Below are 20,863 nucleotides of genomic sequence, written 5' to 3'. Positions count from 1 at the left end.
GTTTCTGCACTTCCCACACCTGGGGAAGTATCAGCTAATATTGATTTAACGCTAATTTATACCTGATGGTCAGGGCCAACTAGAGGAGAGGAAAACTGGTACAAATTAGTGGGGCCCTGTGGTCCCAGAAAGGGGTCTGGAGCCCAACTATTGTATATAAATACAAATCACTCTTTCGGAGAAATTGGGGAAAATATTTGAAACTGAATCTACTCTCAGTGACTCTATTGCTAGAGTGCTAAAGATGTTCTTTAAGAATGTTAGGAATGGATTAGATCAAGTTACATTCTTAGATTTTATGTTTAGTTTATTAATCAGGGAGCTAAGCAAACTAGAAACAGAACAGGCTTTAAAATATCTGACTGTTCATCTTATAAATAATATCTGTTAGCCAGTTGGTTCCATTTACCTTTTCCTCAATAATAAAGTACCTATAAACTAATATTTTAAATATCACTGTAGATTATTTGGAACCATAGAATTAGATACCAATTCTTTAAAAACTGTTCTCTTTAGGTAATTTCTATGAATTGATGTTAATTATCAATATTTCTTTGTGTTTGGCTGAAAACTGAGGACCTATTTTGGGCGCGCAATTGAATTTGGTTAACTTCTATTCACTTTTTAATTCATTGTTTTCCAAATTTGCCTGATTATAAAGATCACTGAGGAACCTTGTTAAAAAATATAGAATCCTATCCTTTCCCTGGTCAGACTTGCCGAATTAGGCTCTCCAGGAAGGGGGCTGAAATCTGTATTTTTTAGCGAGGGCTCCAAGTATGCCCAATGATCTCCATGTTTAGAAAACAAGATTCTGTATCTCTGTCAGATGCCTCATGATATCAGATCTCTGCAAGCCCCCATATTCCCATCTGCCCACCCTCTCCTCAGTGGCTGAAGGTTTTTTTCTGTTCCGTCCCACCTAAGAAATAAGGTGCACTCCCATCAACCACTGCAGCCTTCAGCAGCAGTGTCTCTCTATAGTAGTGGCAGTGGCCAGCAGCTGTAGTCTTGGGCAGGGAGGGGATGGAATAAAGAGCTGCAGTTGTGGTTTGAAAAAGTTTTTCAAGAGATTCTGTCCCTCCCCTTGGCAACCGGCTGTAGATAATTTTGCTACCTCCTGAAGTGGCTACACTTAACCTCCCTTTGCTGTACATAAAATTTGTCTTTACCTTCACTCTCTTATCTTCCCTCCTTCCTGTAATGGAGTGGAAAACACTGTCCCTTTTTTTTCAAACTTGTGCTGTCAATCAAATCCTCTACTGCCTCCTGATAGCTAAATCTATTAATCCTCCTCCTCATTCAAACCTTGCTTCTTCAGCTTTTTCTCCTTTGGCTTAAAGGCATTATAAATAGATGTTTCTCCCCTATTCTTTTCAAACCAAACCAACATACACTTTCTTGGACTCTGCTCAAAGCCAAGATCTCATTTAACTTCATGCCTGATTTTCACTGTCAGATTTCACAAAGAGTATTCTACATTCATTGCACCTACCTTCTCACTCTTCTCATCAACAGAGCTATAATCTGGCTTCCATTGTGCCACATCTAACAGACATCATTGCCTTAAAGAGTATCAGTGATGAGATCCAATGAGTTTTGTTTAGCCCTTACAGCATTCGGAAATTGCTGATCACCTCATCCTTTCAAAACTTTATCAATCATTTAATTATAAGAACAAAAACCTATAAATGAAACTGAAACAACACAGGGGATTTCAGATAAAACTACAGGGAACTCTCCCACAGAAAATGCAATATATTCAGTGGTTACCAGAGGGTAAGGGGGAAAGAGGGATAGTAGAAGAGGGTAAAAGCGGTCAAATATATGGTGATGAAAGGTGTCGCGCAGGGGACCCTGCTCGCTGCGCCATTTGTCGTGCAGGGTCTCAGCTCCCGCTCCCCGCCCAAGAACGCAGGACACGGTAAGGCCAAAAAGGAACACCCACGGAGCCATAAGTAGGGGAGTCAAACCAATATATTCTCGCTGGCGGCTGGGCTGGAGACACAGGAAGCAGGATCTACATAATCTGCCTAACAGCAGTCCGCACTTGCCAGCCACCATCTTCTTGCTAGCCCCCATTCCATTCCTGCTAGCGTAGCCACAGCCGTTATATTAGTGGCCAATGGCCTACGGGTTACAGCTGACGGCCAACTAGCCACAGCTGCTGGCATCTGATCACAGTTGATGGCCATTTACTACCCGAGCCAGCACCTTTCTATTGTGAGGCCGAGAGCCTGGAAACTGTTTTTTTGGGGGGTTTTGTCCCCACAAAAGGAAAACTGACTCTGGGTGGTGAACATACAATGTGATATATAGATGATGTATTACAGAATTGTACACTTGAAACTTACATAATTGTACTATCCATTGTCACCCCAATAAATTTTGATTGAAAAAAAAGAAAAGAAAATGTAATAGGGCTGCAGAAGGACTGGAATCAGGAATTAGGACTATCAGTAACCAATCAAGTTTTAACAAATAATTATTGAGCACCTGTTATATTCTAGGCACTGGTCAGGTGTTAAGGGATCAAGCAGTGAACAGAAGAAACAAGGTCCCTGCCCTTGGAGACTTTACAATCTAGTGGGGAAGGCTTAAACAAGCATGTAAACAAACGCATATTTACAACTTGTAATCAACACTACCGATGAAACAAACTGGCTTAACAATAATTATAGGTTATTAGTAATGGGTGAGGACTCAGAAAGGATACTCTGAAGACATGATATTTAAGCTGAAACCTGAAGAATGTGACGAAACCACTCAGAGAAACTGAGGAATGGGGATGTGGAAGGATACGCTTGCATAAAGGCTATGCAGAGGCCTCTCGGGGCAAGTGGGGAGGCCACTGTGGCCAGAACTTAAAGGCTGAGGGAGGAGCACATGGCAAGATTAGGTAGAGAAGGAGGCGGAAGCCAGAGCAGGCCAGGCCTGTTAACCTATTTTAAGGAATTTGGATTTCGTTGCAAAGAAATTGGAAGATGTTGAACTGATTTAAGCAGGACATAACTTGGTCCAATATAGTTCCAGATTTACCTTGACTGACAGGCAGAAAATAGATTAAGGAAGGCAAGAGAAGAAGCTGGAAGACCAGTTGCCAGCTATAGGAGTAGCTCAGGTTAAGAGAGGATGGTGGTTTGGATTAATGAAGCAGCAGCAGAGGGGGAGAGACGTGGATGGATTAGACTTCTATTTACGAGGAGCAAATTATAAGACTAGCTGATGGGTTGGTGTTGAAGACGGAAGGAGAATGAGAAATCGAGGTATTTCTCAGGTTGTCTTGTTTAGAAAAACTGGGTGGATGGTGACATCATTTACTGAAGTGGGAAAAAATATAGAATTTCTTTTTGATGGAGGGAAAAGCAGTAACGTAGAAATCAAGAGTTTCGACCTGTTTCAGAAACCTTAATTTCAGATATTCATGAAGATTTGCCAAGTCCAACAGGCAACTGGATATCTCAATACAGAATTTGGAGGAAATGTCTGGACTGGAGAGACTGATTTGGTACTTGCCAGCATTTTATATACTAGAAGAGAAAAATCCCTGAAGAACCCTGAACAGCAGTGGTTAGAAAAGCAGGAGACAGACCAGACAATGCAGTGTCCTAGACGCCAATAGAAGAGATTTTTTTTTTTTCAAGAAGTTGAACCTGACCAGCTATGATGAAGACTACTAAAAGTTGGGTTAGGACGAGGTCCAAGGAATATCCATTTGGGTCTGGCAATGTGGAGGCTGTTGATAACATTGATGAGCAGTTTTCAGTGGCATGGTGGGTGGAAGCCAGATTAGAGTACATTGAATTGGAAGTCGGAGTTAACTTGTAGACCACTCGATCAAGAAGTGTGGCTGTGAAGGGATCAGAGAATTAGAAGCATAGATAGAAATGGACAGCATAAGAACCTTTGTTTTGCTTTTTTGTTTTTAAGTGTCGGGATGGAATATGTTCATACATATCGGGAATAATTCAATAATCAAAGAATTGAACAGAGGGAGGGATGATGAACAGAGGGAGGGAATAATGGAAGAAATGAAGTCCCTGAGAAGGTAAGAGAGGAAGAAATTTAAATCACAAGTAGAGGAAATGGTTTTTAATAGGAGAGGAGAAAATGTATCAATTGTAACAGAAAGAAAGGAGAAATGAGTTCAAATGCCAAAAGATTTGTAGAATTGATCGCAGGAATATACTGAAGTTGTAACAGATGTAGGCAGGCATGGGGATGGTCTTAGAGGATTGAAGAAAAAGGATAAGATATAAAATAGTCATCATGGGAAAATGAACTACTCTTGGCCTCTCTCTCTCTCTCTCATCACCTGGTCTCGTTTCTATTTTCTGCAAGTCACTTCATTCTTTTCTCCCAGAAGGCAGGTTTCCTGTGTTTCTCTGTGCCTGTGACAGAAGATGGCCACCCCATGCACAAGTGTCTGTGTTTACTCAGTTCAAGCTCTTAATAAAAAAAAATATTGCTTAATTCCAAATTCCCAGAGGAGAAATTTGATTGGTCCAGCTTTGGTCAGTTGTCAAACTCAGGTCAAACCAACCATGATCAGAGGAACAAGGTCATTTTGTACAAATAGCTGTCAGGCCCAAGCCCTCTGTATGTGGGGAGGATGAGTTCTTAGAGAAGGGAACATGAGCTGCCAGGTACCCCACAAGGCATCTACCAAACTTATCTTCTGAGATGCCAAACTCTATTAAGGAGTGCTTCCCTTCAGCCTTTGTCTCTAGTTCATTTTTTAACTCTTCCCTCATCTACTAATGTATAATTTCTCAAAATTTTGTCCTTGATCCTCTTTTCCTTTATTTCTATGCTTTTCTCCTTTGTCAACTTCATTTTTGCCCATGGCTTCAAATACCATATATACATGAATAACCCCAAATCCATATCTCTGGTCTTTTCAACTTCACTATCATTTTAAAACTGTCTCCAAAACATGTTTTTTCTCTTTTTTTCTTGTATCTATATGAGATGAGGTATGTTAACTAAACTTACTGTGGTAATCACTTCGCAATGTCAGTTAAATCTTTATGCTATATACTTTAAACATATACCATGCCTTACGTCAATTATATCGCAGCAAAACAAAGGGAAAAAAATCTGCCTCCACTTAAATATCCTCTGGTTGTTTTATTCATAGCTGAACTCATTATTTTCTCCCCAAACCTACTCCTTCTCTTGGCTGCCCAATTCCTGCTAAAGCCACCACTATCCTCTCATGCGGCCAAACCTGAAGCTTCCGAGTTGCCTGACCTCCTACTTTCAAGGTCCATCAGCTGAGAAGTAGCATCATTTGCATCTATTCCTCCTCTCCATGTCCTCTGTCATTCCTCTAACTCTCATTACCTAAACTCACGTGGACGATTCTCAAAGTCTGATAAGTCGTCTTCCAGTTTGCAGTCTCCAATTCACGTTGCAAACTATCCTTGCATGAATCTTCATAAAACACAGCTCCACTCATGTTCTCCTCACCCACTCAAGAATCTTCAACAGCTTCTCACTGCATACGTAATAAAGTGTGAGTCTTTATTAAGGCTCACGATGACAGGTCGTGGAGTGGCAACCTCCACCACCTGTCATCAACAGACCAAGACTTACGTTCCATTAACCATTAGTCATGACAGACTGTTCAATCATCTCCTAACATATCGTGTGTATTCCTAAGAACAAGGCTTCTTCATTCTATTCTTTCTGAAGTCTTTCCTCAAAAGTTATCTTTCCCTCCCATCACTTCCATATTACTTTATTTGCATTTCTCCTATGGAAGACATATGTTTAAACATGATTTTTACCTTTTTTGGTAGGCATATCTTTTTGCCTCTGATAGACTACAATGTACAAAAGATGGAGAACAGATATTCCCTACAGAGTATACCAACGTGCCTGACACTTTGAAGACATTTAATAAGTAACTTGATGAGGATTAATTACTAATGCCTGATGTTAGTATTGTTGCTAATAAACTTTCATATAGGCTTATTAGCTGTATCAATATGGACCTTTTCAATAAGATGCTGAGTAGAACACTGAAAATTGTGCGCTACAAAAAGTTTAAAATAATAAAAAGGAACTTTTCTAGTCAAGTACTGCTGATGAATTGATTGCATCTTAACAATAGTCCGTTAATACACTCATGGAAAAAAGTAAAATTCAGCCACACAGGAGGAACTTAATCCACAACACATTTTAATCACTCTAAACTCTCATTTAAAAAAAAATAATGCTTTGATAATTAAGCATACTCTTTTCATAGGACTACTATTGCTCTCATGTATTGTTGACACTATGTTTGAAACTAAAACAGATGGAATATCACAACGTGGATTGCAGTACTTTGGTACTCAAGGCTTTAGCCTCTAAATGTGCTGGCTTTGTACAATATAGTCTTTTAGTTAAATGACAAAAGTCTACTTATGTATCAGCCTAGGGGACGTGCCCCTTGCATCATAATTGGCAACAGGAATTGCTGTAGAGATGAAAGCTGAAAAAAACTGACGGTCTTCTTCACTGTTTTCTATCCTTGTGGAAACAATTGCATACTTACTCTTTTAATATTTACCAGTTAAAAATAAAATATCCTATTTCTATTGATTCCTCTGAACTTCTTTTAGAAACAAAGTATAGGGACAAACTCCTTGACATTGATCTTAGCAAGGATTTTGTGTGTACAAGCAATGAAAGCAAAAATAAACCAGTGGCGTTATACCAAACTAAAAAGCCTTCTGCAAGAGAAATGATCAACAAAAAGGCAGTCCACAGAATGAGAGAAATATTTGCAAATCACATATCTGATAAAGGGTTAATACCCAAACTATATAAAGAACTCATACAACTCAGTAGCAAAACAAAACAAAAACACCAAACCAATTAAAAAATTGGCAAAAGATCTGAATAGACATTTCCCCCCCCAAAAAAAGACATCCAAATGGCACATGAAAAGGTGTTGAGCATCACTAATCATCAGGGAAATGCAAATCAAAACCACAATGAGATAGCATGTCACACTTGTTAGAATGGCTGTTATCAAAAAGACAAGATAGAATGAGCTGGTGAGAATGTGGAGAAAAGGTGACCCTTGTATACTGTTGGTGGCTATGTGAATTGGTACAGCCGCTATGGAAAACAATATGAAAGTTCCTCAAAAAATTAAAAAGATAACTACCATATGATCCAACAACTCCATTTCTGGTATATATCCGAAGGAAACGAAATCAGTGTCTTCAAGAGTCATCTGTACTCCCATGTTCAGTGCAGCATTATTTACAATAGCCAAGCATGGAAACAACCTAGTAAATGTCTATCTATGGATAAATGGATAAAGAAAATGTGCTAAATATATACAATGGAATATTTTTCAGTCATAAAAAGGAAATCCTGCCATTTGTGATAACATGGATCTTGAGGACATTACGCTAAGTGAAATAAATCAGATAAAGACAAATACCATATGATCTTACATGGGGATCTAAAAAAAACCCAAACTCACAGAAACAGAGACAAGATTGGTGGTTGCCAGGGACAGGAGGATGGGGAGTGGGGGAAATGGGTGAAGGTGAGCAAAAGGTACAAACTTCCAGTGATGAAGAAGTTCTGGGGGTAGTGTACAGCATGGTGACTATAGTTAACAATACTGCCTTGTATATTTGAAAGTTGCTAGGAGAATAGGTTTTAAAAGTTCTCACCACAAAAAGAAATTTTAACTATGTGAGGTGATAGATGTGTTAACTAACCTTATTGTGTTAATCGTTTCGCGCTATATTCCTATATCAAACCATTACCTTGTATGCCTTAAACTTACACAATCTTGTATGTCAATTAGAACTCAATAAAGCTGGGGGGGAGATAAAGCAAAACACTTTATTATTTACATGAAATGTTCTTTTCCACTTAATTAAATATACTTTTTTTTTCAGTTCCTTTACACAGGCCTCTTGAGAATAGCTGTTCCTAACAGTAAGATAGAGCTAGTAACTACAAATCAGCAGATGTGACGGACTTGCTAACTGATCCTTCTCAACTGTCTTTCGCTGTCAATTTCAGTCTGTTGTTTTTTTTTCTGCAAATTTCAACTGTCTTTTCTCCATTACCGATTTCATTTTCCATTTTCAACCTCTGATGAGCCTCCAAGAACTAACATTTTTCACTTTGCCTATATAAGGACCATAACATAAAATATGCCTTCTTTTTGAAGGCCAACTCCCAAGTCAGATATCTGTATGGTTTACAGAAAAAAATGGAACATTTTCCTACTCTGTGGCTATGCCTTTGCACCAGAGATGCGCCTGTTAATATCCTACTATTTTTTTGTCCGACAAAAGGCACAGGTTTAGTTCCTGGGACAAGCACTGGTTAGGATTTGCTACTTTTTTCAGCAACACTGAACAAATAATGTCTACCACGTCCTGTGCTTTGTTGTGGAAATTGAGCAGTTATAAAACAGATAAAAAGTCTTGCTTTCATGGTTCTTATAGTCTAGACAGACAGAACAAAATATAATAGGTTGCATGGTGATAGGAGCTCTTGAAAAAAATTAGGCTAGAGAGTTGGGACCTCCTAGGGGGTGCTTACAGTTTTAAAAATGGTTTGCAGAGAAGCTGTCATCGGGACGGTGGTGACATCTGAGTAAAGCCCTGATGGAAACGAGGGAGAAAGCCATGTGGATATCTGGGGCAAGAACTTTTCAGGCAGAGGGAACACCTAGTGCAAAGGCGCACGTAGGCTGTCACAAGCAGTAAGGAGTTTCGCTGTAAGCATCTGCCAGGGACAAAAATTCAGGCAAGGCTTTTTTTGTTGTTGCTATAAAGAATCCACCTACATGAGAGCTTAATCAGCTTAAGATGAACATCAGTGCAGATCTGGTTAGTGTTCTCTCGCAGCCATGACCTCATTGCTAATCCTGACGGCCTGGACTGCCTCATAGATGGGGATGGGCTTTGGAAGAACAGCCTGGCAAACCTGGATGAAACTAGAAAGAGGTGTTAGTAGCTCTGTAGTTCCGACAGCTCCTTATCTCATCCTCTCTCCACATGGGGCTGCATATTAATCATATGTAGCCAGTGATTATTCCAAGTTTTCATTTAAATCTAAAATATAGTCCATTATCATATGTGAACTAAGCAGTCCATATAATTCTACCTCAGATTAGCTCGTGGTGGATTCTTGTCCCACAGGCAGACGAGATAGGGCTCCTGAGAACAAAGGTATTTCCTGTGCCACCACATTGTGCTTTCAATGTGGTCTTCTAGTCAGGACACCATAGTGAAGAGGGCATTACCAACATTAAGTCCCATGTAGAATTTCCAGAGATTGTTACACTTGTATTCAACAAAAAGAGATCATCTGCACTGGGGCTATCTACCCCATCGCTGGCATAGTAGTGTAACAATGCTCTTCTAGCCCAGCAATCCATACCTCCTTCTAAGGAGGTTCCAATTTACTGAGGAGAACGTTTTCCTAAAGCTTTTATTATGTAGCCCCTTGGGACCCACCCCCATCCTTAATAAGAATAAAATACTACGAATTTCACAAATGGACATTTGAAAGCAGACTCTGGGTTTAGTTTACAGCAGCTCACCTTTGATTTGTTTGGAGACTGAATTCCTTACACATAAAGATCAGTACTTATTTCATGAGAACAAAAGTTTAAGAGACCACCAAGGTTTCTTTAGCAAAGAGTAGGTGATTAAACACCCAAATAGGTCAGGATGACATATCAGTAACCACAAATAGTATTTTATGACCATACTAGTTCTCAGTGTGGGTCCTTTAGATTCGCTTTAGGTGTCTGATTCAAGCTGGTTATGGTAGATTTGAACAAACACAAACAGCCTTTAAAGTATGGGCAGGTATGTTGTTTTAAATCCAGATCAAGTATTGATCATTATGACTGTGGCTTGGTATAAATTTAGAATTATTGTAATATAATGTGTTGAGGTTGTTCCGTACTTATATTTAGGAGTCGCCAGAAATGACATTTCTATAATGAAACCATGCTGTAATCAAATCAACAACTTAGAAATTTACCAGCATTTTTTTACCTTTTACACATTTTAATGTGTCATTTTTTTTTTTTTTTGGTTAATGATATGCTGGAAAAGTCATTGGAAAGAAGCAAGACATTTATCATTCTTTTCCTTTATGAAAGAATGCAATTTCCTAATTAATGAGGAATCTTTAATTTTAGATAGAAAAAGTAACACAATGGGTCAATTATACCAAACTTGAGTCAAGTCTTTCCTCTACTTGCAATTAAAATATATTATTCTGGAAAGCAATACACACACACAGTGGACTATCTTCACTTGTAAAATTTCTTTTCAACTAAAGGGACCTTATCTCACAGATGAGATTTGTGGACCATTGTAAATACTCTACAAACATGTACTCCACAGCTTTAAGCTGCACTGTGCTAGAGCAGAGGGCTTACTCACAAACTCAAGTTAGTCCACCTGGGTTAGATTCTTAACTCCCCACTTACTGAGTAATCTCAGGCAAGACATTGAGGTTTTTTGTGCCTCAGCTGAGAACAGAGTGCAGCAGCTAATAACAGCATCTACTTGTGGATTATAGAAGTGAATGAGTTAACACATACAAGTTCTTAGAACAGTGACTGGTACATGTGAATGTTCAATGGATGCCACTTATTCTAGTATATTATAAAGTTATGAACAATTGCTAGTCTTGATAGGGTGAAATATTGGGTGCAATTCTAATATTTATATTGGGTTTCATCCACTTTTTACAGAACCTAGTATGCTTTCTGGTCTGAGGGTTCAAGGAAGCAGAGAGGGATGGCTCCTCCAACTGAGACTGACCCCTACATATAGTGCCTGAAATTCACAGGAAGCTTGCCAGTGTGGGCAGACACAAGAGTAGACTAATGTGACTTCTCACTTCTCTCTTTTTTTTTTATCTCCAGGAAATAAATAGAGGGTACGAATGTAGACCCTTAAATTAATTGTTCCTGCTCAATTTAAGGTTTAAAACCTTGGTTTGCTGTAGGATAAGCTTAGGTGTTTGAAAGTCATCCAAAACCTTTGTATCTCTTCAGTTTCATTGCAGAATAAAAACTACAGTTATCACAGTGGATTGGCATTATTAAATCTGGTATTATTTCTCCCAAGAGGCCATGTGCTTTGGGGAAAGGCAACAGGGTGCCGTCCATTAATATATCTAACTGATGGTGTAATGATGTACAATCCCTTGTTGACCCCTGCAATTCAGAGTTATTGTCTTGGAACATAAGATTTGATTATCTCATTTCATTGCATAACTATGAATGTTAGGATAGGCTGTGAAAGTATCAGCCCATCGTTTAATCCAGCTTCCAGTCATTACTTCTGATGGCCTGAAGTCCCTCTGATCAATTAGTCTATTTGCCATGAAAAAGCAATTACTAAAATTAGAGGGGAAGGGATGGATTTTTCTGGTTCCAACTCCAAAATATCCCACCAGAACAGGTGTACTTGCAAAGTAAAGTTTGCCTTAAGTGTCCTCTGTCTCAAGTTGGACAGTCGACCCGGGAGGGTGGAGCCCTCTCAACCTGCTTACCGGGTCGTGCGCGTGTCTGTGGGTGTCGGGGCACGCGCAGACACACAGGGACCCACTTTCCTAGGGCAGCCCAATCAAAGTCACGCTCTCACCTCAAAGGCTGTCAACTCTCACGTTCCTCCCTGCGCGCTCAGCCCCCTCATCACTCTTCCACCCCTCACGCACCGCCTCCAAAGTCGGACTCACGACTTTCATTGGTAGGGACTGCTGTCACTCCTATTCCGGAGCCAACCACTAGAATTCTTGTGGAGAGCGGCGGAGCCAATGGGAACGTTCATTGCGGCAGCTGCCGGGTCCCGAGTACCGGGAGGCGGTGCCGAGGGCGGGGTGCTGGCGGCGGATTAGTTGCCATTTGGAGTGAGGAGCGGGCAGAGGCGGCGGCGGCGGCGATCGCAGTGGCGCGGGCTCCGCGGAGAACCGGCTACTTGAAGGCCCTCACTCCCTACCCGGTCCAGCTGGAGTCCCCGGCCCTCCCTGCAGCTGCCGGGCTCTCCCGCTCGTGCAGCCACGCCTGGCAGCGAGCGGCCCCCGGGGCTCCGTGATCCGGACGGGTGTCCCTCTCCCTGTCAGCGCGATGCCCGGGGCGGCGGCGGCTCCAGGCTCCTCGCGGTCCCAGCCGTGACCGCCACACCAAGCCCGGCCGGGCTGTTGGGGCCGTTGGACGTTTGTTTTCGCAGCCTTCCCCTCCCCCTTCGCCAAAGCGGCGGGGGTGCGCGCTGGAAGGGGGGGCCGGGAGACTCCTCCCCCTCCCCAGTCCCCCCGCCCCTCCCCCTTACACACTCGCACGCACAGTCGCGCCGGCTCCCACACGCTCGCGCGCCTCTCGCTCCGCGCCTCCGTGTCGGCCGGCGTCGTCCAGGGCCCGCGGAGCCACCATGTCCACTGCCGCCTCCTCCAGTTCCTCGCAGACCCCTCATCCCCCGCCGCAGAGGATGCGGCGCAGCGCCGCGGGCTCCCCGCCCGCCGCCCCCGCTGCTGGGAGTGGGAGCGGTGCGGGCGGCGTGGGCTGCGCCCCGGCTGCGGGAGCCGGCCGGCTGCTGCAGCCCATCCGCGCCACGGTGCCCTACCAGCTCCTGCGGGGCAGCCAGCACAGTCCCACGCGCCCGCCCGCCGCCGCCGCCGCCGCCTCGCTGGGCAGCCTCCCGGGGCCCGGCGCGGCCCGCGGCCCCAGCCCGCCCAGCCCGACGCCACCGCCGGCCGGGGCCCCCACCGAGCAGACGCCGCGGGCCAAGGGCCGCCCGAGACGGTCCCCCGAGAGCCACCGGAGGAGCAACTCACCTGAGAGAAGGAGCCCCGGCTCGCCGGTGTGCAGAGGTAGCGAGCCCAACCCTTCCGTCCTCCCGGGCTGCGTCTCCCCGACGGTGCCCTCCGCGGAAACTGCAGCCTCTCCGGGCTTCTCTTTGCTAGTGCATTATCGAAGGTGTGAAAGTGGCTTTGGGAATCTCACCCTCCTGCGGTCGCTGCGGGGCTTGGAAAAGCGAACTGCAAAACAACTTTTATTCGACCCTCCTGCCAATCCCTCAGATTTTTATCTTCCATCACTCACCTGCGTGGAAAGGTTTTCCAGTTTAAGAGCTCATTCGCTCACTCGTGCGTTTGCTTTTTTTTTTTTTTGCTTTTTTTTTTTTTTTTTTTTTTTTTTTAGCGGGGGAAGGAGTAGCCGGGCGAAACACTTTACAACACACACACACACGCACACACTCACAAACTCTCCGGCAACCCATAAGGTGGTGGATGTAATCTCTACAGCCTCTTTGTGCTTTCCTCCAAAGTTCCTAATGTCTGACGACCGGGATACTTCTGTGTTTTTTTCTTTCTTTCTTTTTTTGGAGGGGTGGTGGCATTAGTTATGATGTAAGGATATTTGCTGCGTGTGTAGCGGGGACAGTTTTGGATGTGCGATTCAAGTGTGGCGTGTTTTTGCCTTTTTGTTTTTTTCGATTACCCTCCTTGTCTCTACTTATATATGAATCGGAGCAGTGCTGCACTGGAAAGTTTATGCCCAACTCGAGATTTTCGTGGTACATTTGAAAGACCTAGTTGTGAAGTGTGCTCTCTTTTCCCTTCCATTTTTAAGTACACTTAACAGTTCAGTTGAGCTGTGAAAGGATCTCGAGTTTCTTTTTTGTTAGGTGTCAAAGGTAATGGTGAGCTGGTGGATGCTGTCCGCTTCCCTTAATGTTTTCTGTTTGGGTTTGGTTTTGTTTATGTCTAGGGACACAATGCGTGATGTAGTTGAGTCCCTCGGGGAGAAAAGGAAGATTAGCCAAAACAGGGACTTAAAGCTCATAAGGGAGAGTGGAGTAGCTAATATTGTCAGATACCGGGCTAGAGCTACCAGATGCTGCTGCTGCCGCCGCCACCGCTGCTGCGTTGTGGAGAGAACAGATCAGACTGAGTGGAAAAATCTCTGCTTGGAAGGGAAACACTGTGGAGCTCTGTACAATGTGTACATGGTATGTGGAATTTTTTTAACGGAGTTTTCTTGATGTAGGTCTCAGACTGGGAGAAAATGGTCGAATGGTTGTATTACGATAGATTGCAGTTTGGGTGTTTTTGTTTTGATATTTCTGACCGGTAATTAGCATGTTGCTAAGGCACTTGTGTTCAGACCACTGGATAGTGAGGCAAGGTAGGATGTAGTGCAGCGGAATGTGTACATGGGCACCAAGAAATACCTCCTGTAATCTGTATGCGCCAGGAGGAATTTGCTCCCCCACTCCTCCCCCAGGTCAAGCCAGCTGCTGCAGAAACTGACATCCTCCAGCAAATCCTGAATGAATGAATGAAAACAACGTGATCGCCCTAATAATGACCACCACTGAGCACACATCTTTGGCTGTATTTTATAGAAAAGGCCACCATTTTCTATCAGATTAATGCCATATGCAACTCCCTTGCACATTTTCTAGGGCTATATGAAATGAGAGGTAACAAGGAAAAGAAGGCAGCAGTTACGCATTTTTGAGTTGTTTGGCGTCAGCAGTGCATAGATTGAGTTTGGGGATTTTCTTTTAGACACTAATAGAAGAGCCATAAAATAAGCATTGCTGACAAATAATGTACAGAGGGTTTTGTAGGCAGAGTAAGAGTAGTTTTGGCAATTGCTACATATAATGGCCATCTAGTACCTCCTCCTCTTTTGTTGATAAACACTAACATCTTACAACAGATCGTAGTACAACTTGTTTTTCTACATCCTTCAAAAGCCTTAATTGCTTAGGAATTACATGGTCCATCATCAAGTAGTTTTAATGAAATTTGTGATTGGGCTTAAACTACCCTCTTTGTTGTAGTATGGCACATTCTAGTTTAATGCAATTTTAATGCAATCATGATGAAAACACTTTTCTGAGCCTGGTTGTGCTGTGGACAGATTTGCATCATCAGAGAGCTTCTGGGAATGGAACAGATCTTTTTGCAGTTTTTAACACCAGGTGGTTTTGTCAGTTCCTTACATTGAAGTGATTTTGAATGTAGATTTTTCTGACCCCAGTTCCCTGATTCCATTACCTTTATGTTACTTCTCCACATCCCGCCTTGCTAGAGACCTATCCAAATTAAAACTGTGCAACTATTCTATTCTGTTTATTTAGCCATTTAAAATCCATGCTATAAACAGTTGAACAGTTTTTCAAATGATTATCCCGTCGGTTTCTTTTGAATTCTGCAAGGTTCTGACTTCAGTGGATTTTAGTCTCCTCAGGTCAAGGCTCCTGCCTCTGCGTCTGCTGCTGCAGACACTGACATCACTATACTGCATGAATGAAAAACAACAACGTGCTCCATTTCTTGCTCTCCACCTCCTTCCTTTTCTGCACACTCCTCTGTGTGTGTGTGTGTGTGTGTGTGTGTGTGTCTGTATTTAAGATGGTGTTACCCTGCGTATGAAACTAGATTTAAAAATGTTAAGTAGATGGTGGCTGAAGGGATGTGTATTTAGGATAGAGGCATATTGTTTACAAAAAGCTTTAAGTGCTGTGAACAGTTAGACTAGAGGTGACATAACGGAGCTTTCAGTATTTTTTAACTGGACTGGTGGTTGTGGAAGAAAACATAGAAGTTTTCAGCAATTTTCTTTGGAATTGTTTTGCCAAGAAGAAATTATGAAACAACATAATTTCTAAACATGTTAATCATTGTTATCTCCCTTTTAAACATTAACATGCATATTTGTAGGGTTAAAGCTGAGAGTAATAAAGAAATGTTACTCAGAAGGCTGAGGAAAAGCTGAATTCTTTAAATGCATGCAATCAAATTTAATATATTAACGCTTAATATATTAATTTATAAAATCCAGCAAGAAAATGGTAATTTCCTTTAATTTTGTAGCACAGTTTTAGATAATTTAAATGGGTATCATCACAGAGATACATAAATCTCCAAACACCTTGCTTATAGAGAGAGAATATAGAGAGGATGTGGAGTTTTACAAATTGAAAGTATCTTGTTTAAGCATATAGATCATGTTTTTGTTTGTATTTCAAACATTTCTTTTGTATTTCTAAAACTTCAAGGTTTGTTATTTATATTCATTTCTTTACTTCTGCTATTAGCAAAATGTCACCCTCCCCCTTGTTTGGTTCTGAAGGGTCTTGAAGTGGTGAATGACAAGCTGCTGAATGCCCCCTCAGGCTCCCTGTGATGTGTTGTAATAGATGTAAAATCATAAAGTATTATGCAAATAGTTATTTTTTTGTAATGGTAATACATAAAGTCTACCTTTGAGATAAATAGAATAACTCAAATGAGGATATAGCAGAATGTTAGTGTTAAAATTAATCTCTTTAAGCTAAAATCACGAGTGACAACCAAAAGAAAATATAAAGTTGCTTCTTTTTGAAACCTCATACAGCAAAACCAATAGATTTAAAAACAGAATAAATACAGTTTTTACTGTGCACGAGAGTAAGCAGCAATTGCAAATTCTCTCGTGGTTTTTCATAAAGATTGAACATTAGAATGAATTATAAATTCTAAAGATGTAAAAACAGTTGTATTAGAGTACTTTGGTTAGAGAGTACTGCTTATTTTTATGTGTACCAAATCTGGCTAAAAACACGGAAGAGCTTGTAATTTATACAGCTCTTGCTATGAAAAATATTGTGGCATGCACTGATTCCTCATTTAACATAACAGATTTATGTAGGCCTGACACTCTTAACATATTACTAACTGTAGAGTGAAATTTGATTAGAATTTTTCATGAGTATCTTGAGAGTCTTATTGTTTTATGCGTTAAGGAGTTATGGTTATATTTTAAAAGGAAATACAAAGCCAGCCAGCATATAATATTGAATGACTGCATGCAGTGTGTGTGTGTGTGTGTGTCTGTGTGTTTTAATCAATTAATTTGCTTTCAGTTTTTTATCTCTTCATTAAATTCCCCTTTTTGAGTCATTGTATGCTGTACTCAGTTTGTGGAATGCCAACATTTTAATTACTTTTTTCTGTTCCTTTAAAAAGAAACTCAGACATTCTTTTCCTATGAAGTTACTCCTCAGGTGGATATTCTTGCAAATTAAGGTCCTCCTCTTGTCCCTACCTTTTAAAATTTCTTAGAGTACTTAGAGAAACTTGTTTCAAAGCTTTCCTATACTAGAGTGAAAATAGTTCAAGTTTTGGCTTTTTTACCTCATAAAGTGACAGGTTTCAAATACTGATTTTTGGGAAAGGTTTTCAGATTTTTCCCTTTTGAGAACTACACTAAGTATCAACAACATTCATTATTTATGTATCTAATTTTCCCACCAATTATGACGCATAAAATTTCTAGATCAGAGGGTGAATAGCAAAATAGATAAGTGAATTTATAGAAGATATTCTTAAACTACTGCTTTATGTTCAAAGATTACATTCCTCTCAAATAACTTTAAACATATTGAATATTATATATCTCAGAGGTATAAAAGCACCTAACTGTAAGTAAAGTTTTGTGTGTGTATATTGAACTAAAAATTATTTCATTTTTTACAGTCCTGAAGGACCTTTCATTTACTGCAGTGTGCATTTCTTCAAGGATTTAATGCAAATTAAGATTTATACATTGGGGAAATGTTGACGGGTAATAGCATCCTTGTGATTTTTATTTTACGTGATAATGCAGATTAAATGTGCATTTGTGATAATGCAGATTAAATGTGAATTTGAAAACAAAGGAATAATTGGTCTCCATGGCAATGAATAACAATGGAACCAACTGGCAATATCCACCAATGGCTAATAGGAGAAGGTTTTTCTTAAATCTTAAATAAAAAAATTTGAAGCCTGTTCTATCAAAACTTTCAAATGTAGTTAATAATCTGCTAAGGAGTATATGCGAATGACTTTGTTATTCTTAATTTTAGTTCAGCCTTTTCTCCAGAGCTTAAAATTCCCAGACACCACCAAGATGGGCTTCCCCACAGCACCTGTCCTGGGTCTGTGCCTGGCGCTGTTGTCTTTTGTCTTCAATATATAATTTTGTTGTCTTAGGAAGTGTCACAGAAACCAAGTCACTCATGCTGTTTCTGTCCTACATACTGTTTATTTTAACAAGAGGTTGAACTTGATGGTGGTCTCAAACTGGGTTTGCCAAAAGTGGAGGAAAGAGAGAACACTACTCATTTACTGATATAGAAAGTCTAAGGAACGGAGAGAGCCAGAAGCTTTTCTTTCCTTCTACCCCTTATCTGGACCCCTGGAACTGATCATGATTCCACCCATCATCCCGCTGATTCTAGAAGAATAAGATTTGTGTTTCTCTAAAACAAATTATAATGGATTAGTAGTAATTCTGAAGAAAATAAGGATTTTACTTACACTGTAAACAAATTTTGGGAAAATACTTTTCTAGCATTTCATTTTAGTAGAAATAAACATGACAAGTACCTATAAGCAGTGTTGTTTACTTCAGGTGAATGTAATTGAGTCAAATACTGGGAGGCAAGTTCCGGAATACCTCAGAAACTTCCCCTGTACTGTGTTGTCTCTAGTTGTAGGTGGAAAGAAAACATTTGAGCGCTTACTATATACAAGGCAGTGTATACTTTCACTCATCAGGAAAGTGGACTTGAAATGCGAATCTTCTGATTTCAAGATCCATTGTTCATTCCACAAGACTGTCCTGTAGCTCCTAATTTGAAAAGACTGATGTTGGTGACCAGCCATGATTTCTGAGCTACAAACATTGTTAAGGAATAAGTTTTCTGTTGTTTCCACGGCACTGTTGCACCATGCTGGGATATGCTTTGACATTTTCAGAATGTCTAAAAATGTAAGACCTAGGATGCTGAATGTAACTGAAATAGAATATGAATGGATTAGTCCTATTTCTCCATTTGTTTCTTACGTGAAAGAATGAGTGTGTGAGAGAGAGAGAGAGAGCAAGAGAGAACATGAAAGAGAAATCCTTGTTCCTGAGGGCTCAAGAATGTAAACTTGATTGTGCCTGGCCCTCCTTACTTCTAGAATCTGTGCTGTCCTTGAATCATACTATAGTGAGCAGAAGTACATTTCTCCGTAAATATTAAAAGATGGTTACACTTGGTAAACTGATGAATAATTCAGGAATCACTAAGCAGAAACTCTGGTCTCAAGTGATTGTCCCAGCAACTGGTGCTAGGTTAACTCTGCTCTCTCTGGAGCTAACAGTTATCACTGAATGTGTGGGTTTGAACTCTGTATGTTTGTAACTTAATAACACGCCACCATGGTACATCTTAATGATGGCTCTCCAGAAATAGGGATGAATGAAACGAGTGAAACTCATCATTTCATGGCAAGATTAGTGCCCAAAATTGTCTTAGTTATTAGAGTTAAATCCACTAAACATCTGAATGTACTTTATAACAGGAAGGCAAAAACTGCTACAACTTGCTGCCAAGTGTTTCTAAAGATCAAATACCTATCAATTATTGACAGTAATAGCCCCTTATTTAGCCAGTAGCTCCTTATTTAGCCAATAGGGAGAACCTTTCTGAATAGTCCATATAGCTAATTTTAACTTTTACATTATTAAAACAATTATTTGATGAAAGTTTCTGAAATTATTATACAATCATTTTCTTAAGCAGAACAAGACATAAATGAACTCTTTGTGGCTTAGTTAGCTTTATTAATACCTAATAAATAATACCAAATAAATAAATTAATACCTAATAAAGTGATTACTGTAGATAGTGTTGAATATAAGACTGAATGAGCATTGACTGACAACTGGAGTTGCCCTATAATTGATTCTATACATTTGATTTTGGATTTTTTTTTCTGATGAAGGTGGAATGAAGTAATGTGTGGTTACTTTATTCCTTGATAAAATAACCTGTCTTTCCTCTGAATTATCAAGTTAAAGATTGAAGAGATTCTTTCACAAATGGTTTCATAAAAGACTCTTAGAAACAAAAAAAATCCATTGGAAAATATTAGAATTGGAATCAAAAGACGTGGTTCTATTTCCAGTTTTAACAATTGACTTACATCAAGTCACTAACCCTTTGCATCTTATTTTCTCTACCTTTAAAATGAGTGAGATGGTATTTTTGAAGATTTTGGTTGGTTATGAAGAAAATTCTGCATGAAAGGAAAACTAAGTTCATTACACTAGATAATTCTTTTTTTTTTTACATTTCTCCCCTAGCTTTACTGAGGTATAATTGACAAATAAAAATCGTATATATTTAAGGTGTACAACATGATAATTTGATATATGTACAAATTGTGAAATGATTACCACAGGCAAGCTAATAAACACATCAGTCACTTCACATGGTTACTATACAGTATAGTAGTATTAACTGTAGTCACTTTGCTGTACATTAGACCCCCAGCACTTACTCTTAACTGAAAGTTTGTACTCTTTGACTAACATTTCCCCATTTCCCTGACCTCCCAGCCCCTGGCAACCACCATACTACTGTCTCCTATGAATTTAACTTTTTTAGATTCTACATGTACGTGAGGTCATTTGTTTTTCTGTGTCTGGCTTGTTGCACTTAGCACAGTGTCTTCTAAGTTCATCTATGTTGTTGCCAATGGCAGGATTTCCTTTTTAAAGGCTGTATAATATTTCATTGTATATTTATACCACATTTTCTTTATCCATTCTTCCATCAACGGACACTTAGATTAATTCCATATCTTAACTGTTCTGGATAATGTTACAGTGAACTTGGGGATGCATTTGTCTCGTGAAGATAATGATTTCATTTCCTTTGGGTATATACTCAGAAATGAAATTGCTGGATTGTATGGCAGTTCCATTTTTAAGTTTCTGAGGAACCTTCATACTGTTTTCCATACCCACCAATTTACATTCCTAACAGCTGTGTACAGG

At 40.3% G+C, this 20,863-nt stretch overlaps 1 protein-coding gene across 8 annotated transcripts in view; it reads left to right on the top strand.

The window, feature by feature from the left end:
* GLCCI1 (glucocorticoid induced 1) overlaps nt 1-20,863 on the top strand; it is a 157,363-nt gene that overhangs the window by 49,857 nt on the left and 86,643 nt on the right. For 5 of the 8 annotated variants that reach the window (XM_081079957.1, XM_081079956.1, XM_081079955.1 and 2 more), the window contains exon 1: nt 12,288-12,864. The exons of the other annotated variants lie outside the window; for them this stretch is intronic. In XM_081079957.1, coding sequence (XP_080936083.1) covers nt 12,426-12,864 — 439 coding nt within the window. In that variant the 5' untranslated portion in view covers nt 12,288-12,425. Of the gene's footprint in view, nt 1-12,287; nt 12,865-20,863 lie in introns of those variants that run through there. 8 annotated transcript variants of the gene reach the window in all.

The sequence above is a fragment of the Rhinolophus hipposideros genome, assembly GCF_964194185.1.
Source record: "Rhinolophus hipposideros genome assembly, chromosome: 18".
Classification (NCBI taxonomy): Eukaryota; Metazoa; Chordata; class Mammalia; order Chiroptera; family Rhinolophidae; genus Rhinolophus; species Rhinolophus hipposideros.
Note: the sequence above shows the minus strand (reverse complement) of the source record. Positions and strands in the feature narration are given on the sequence as shown.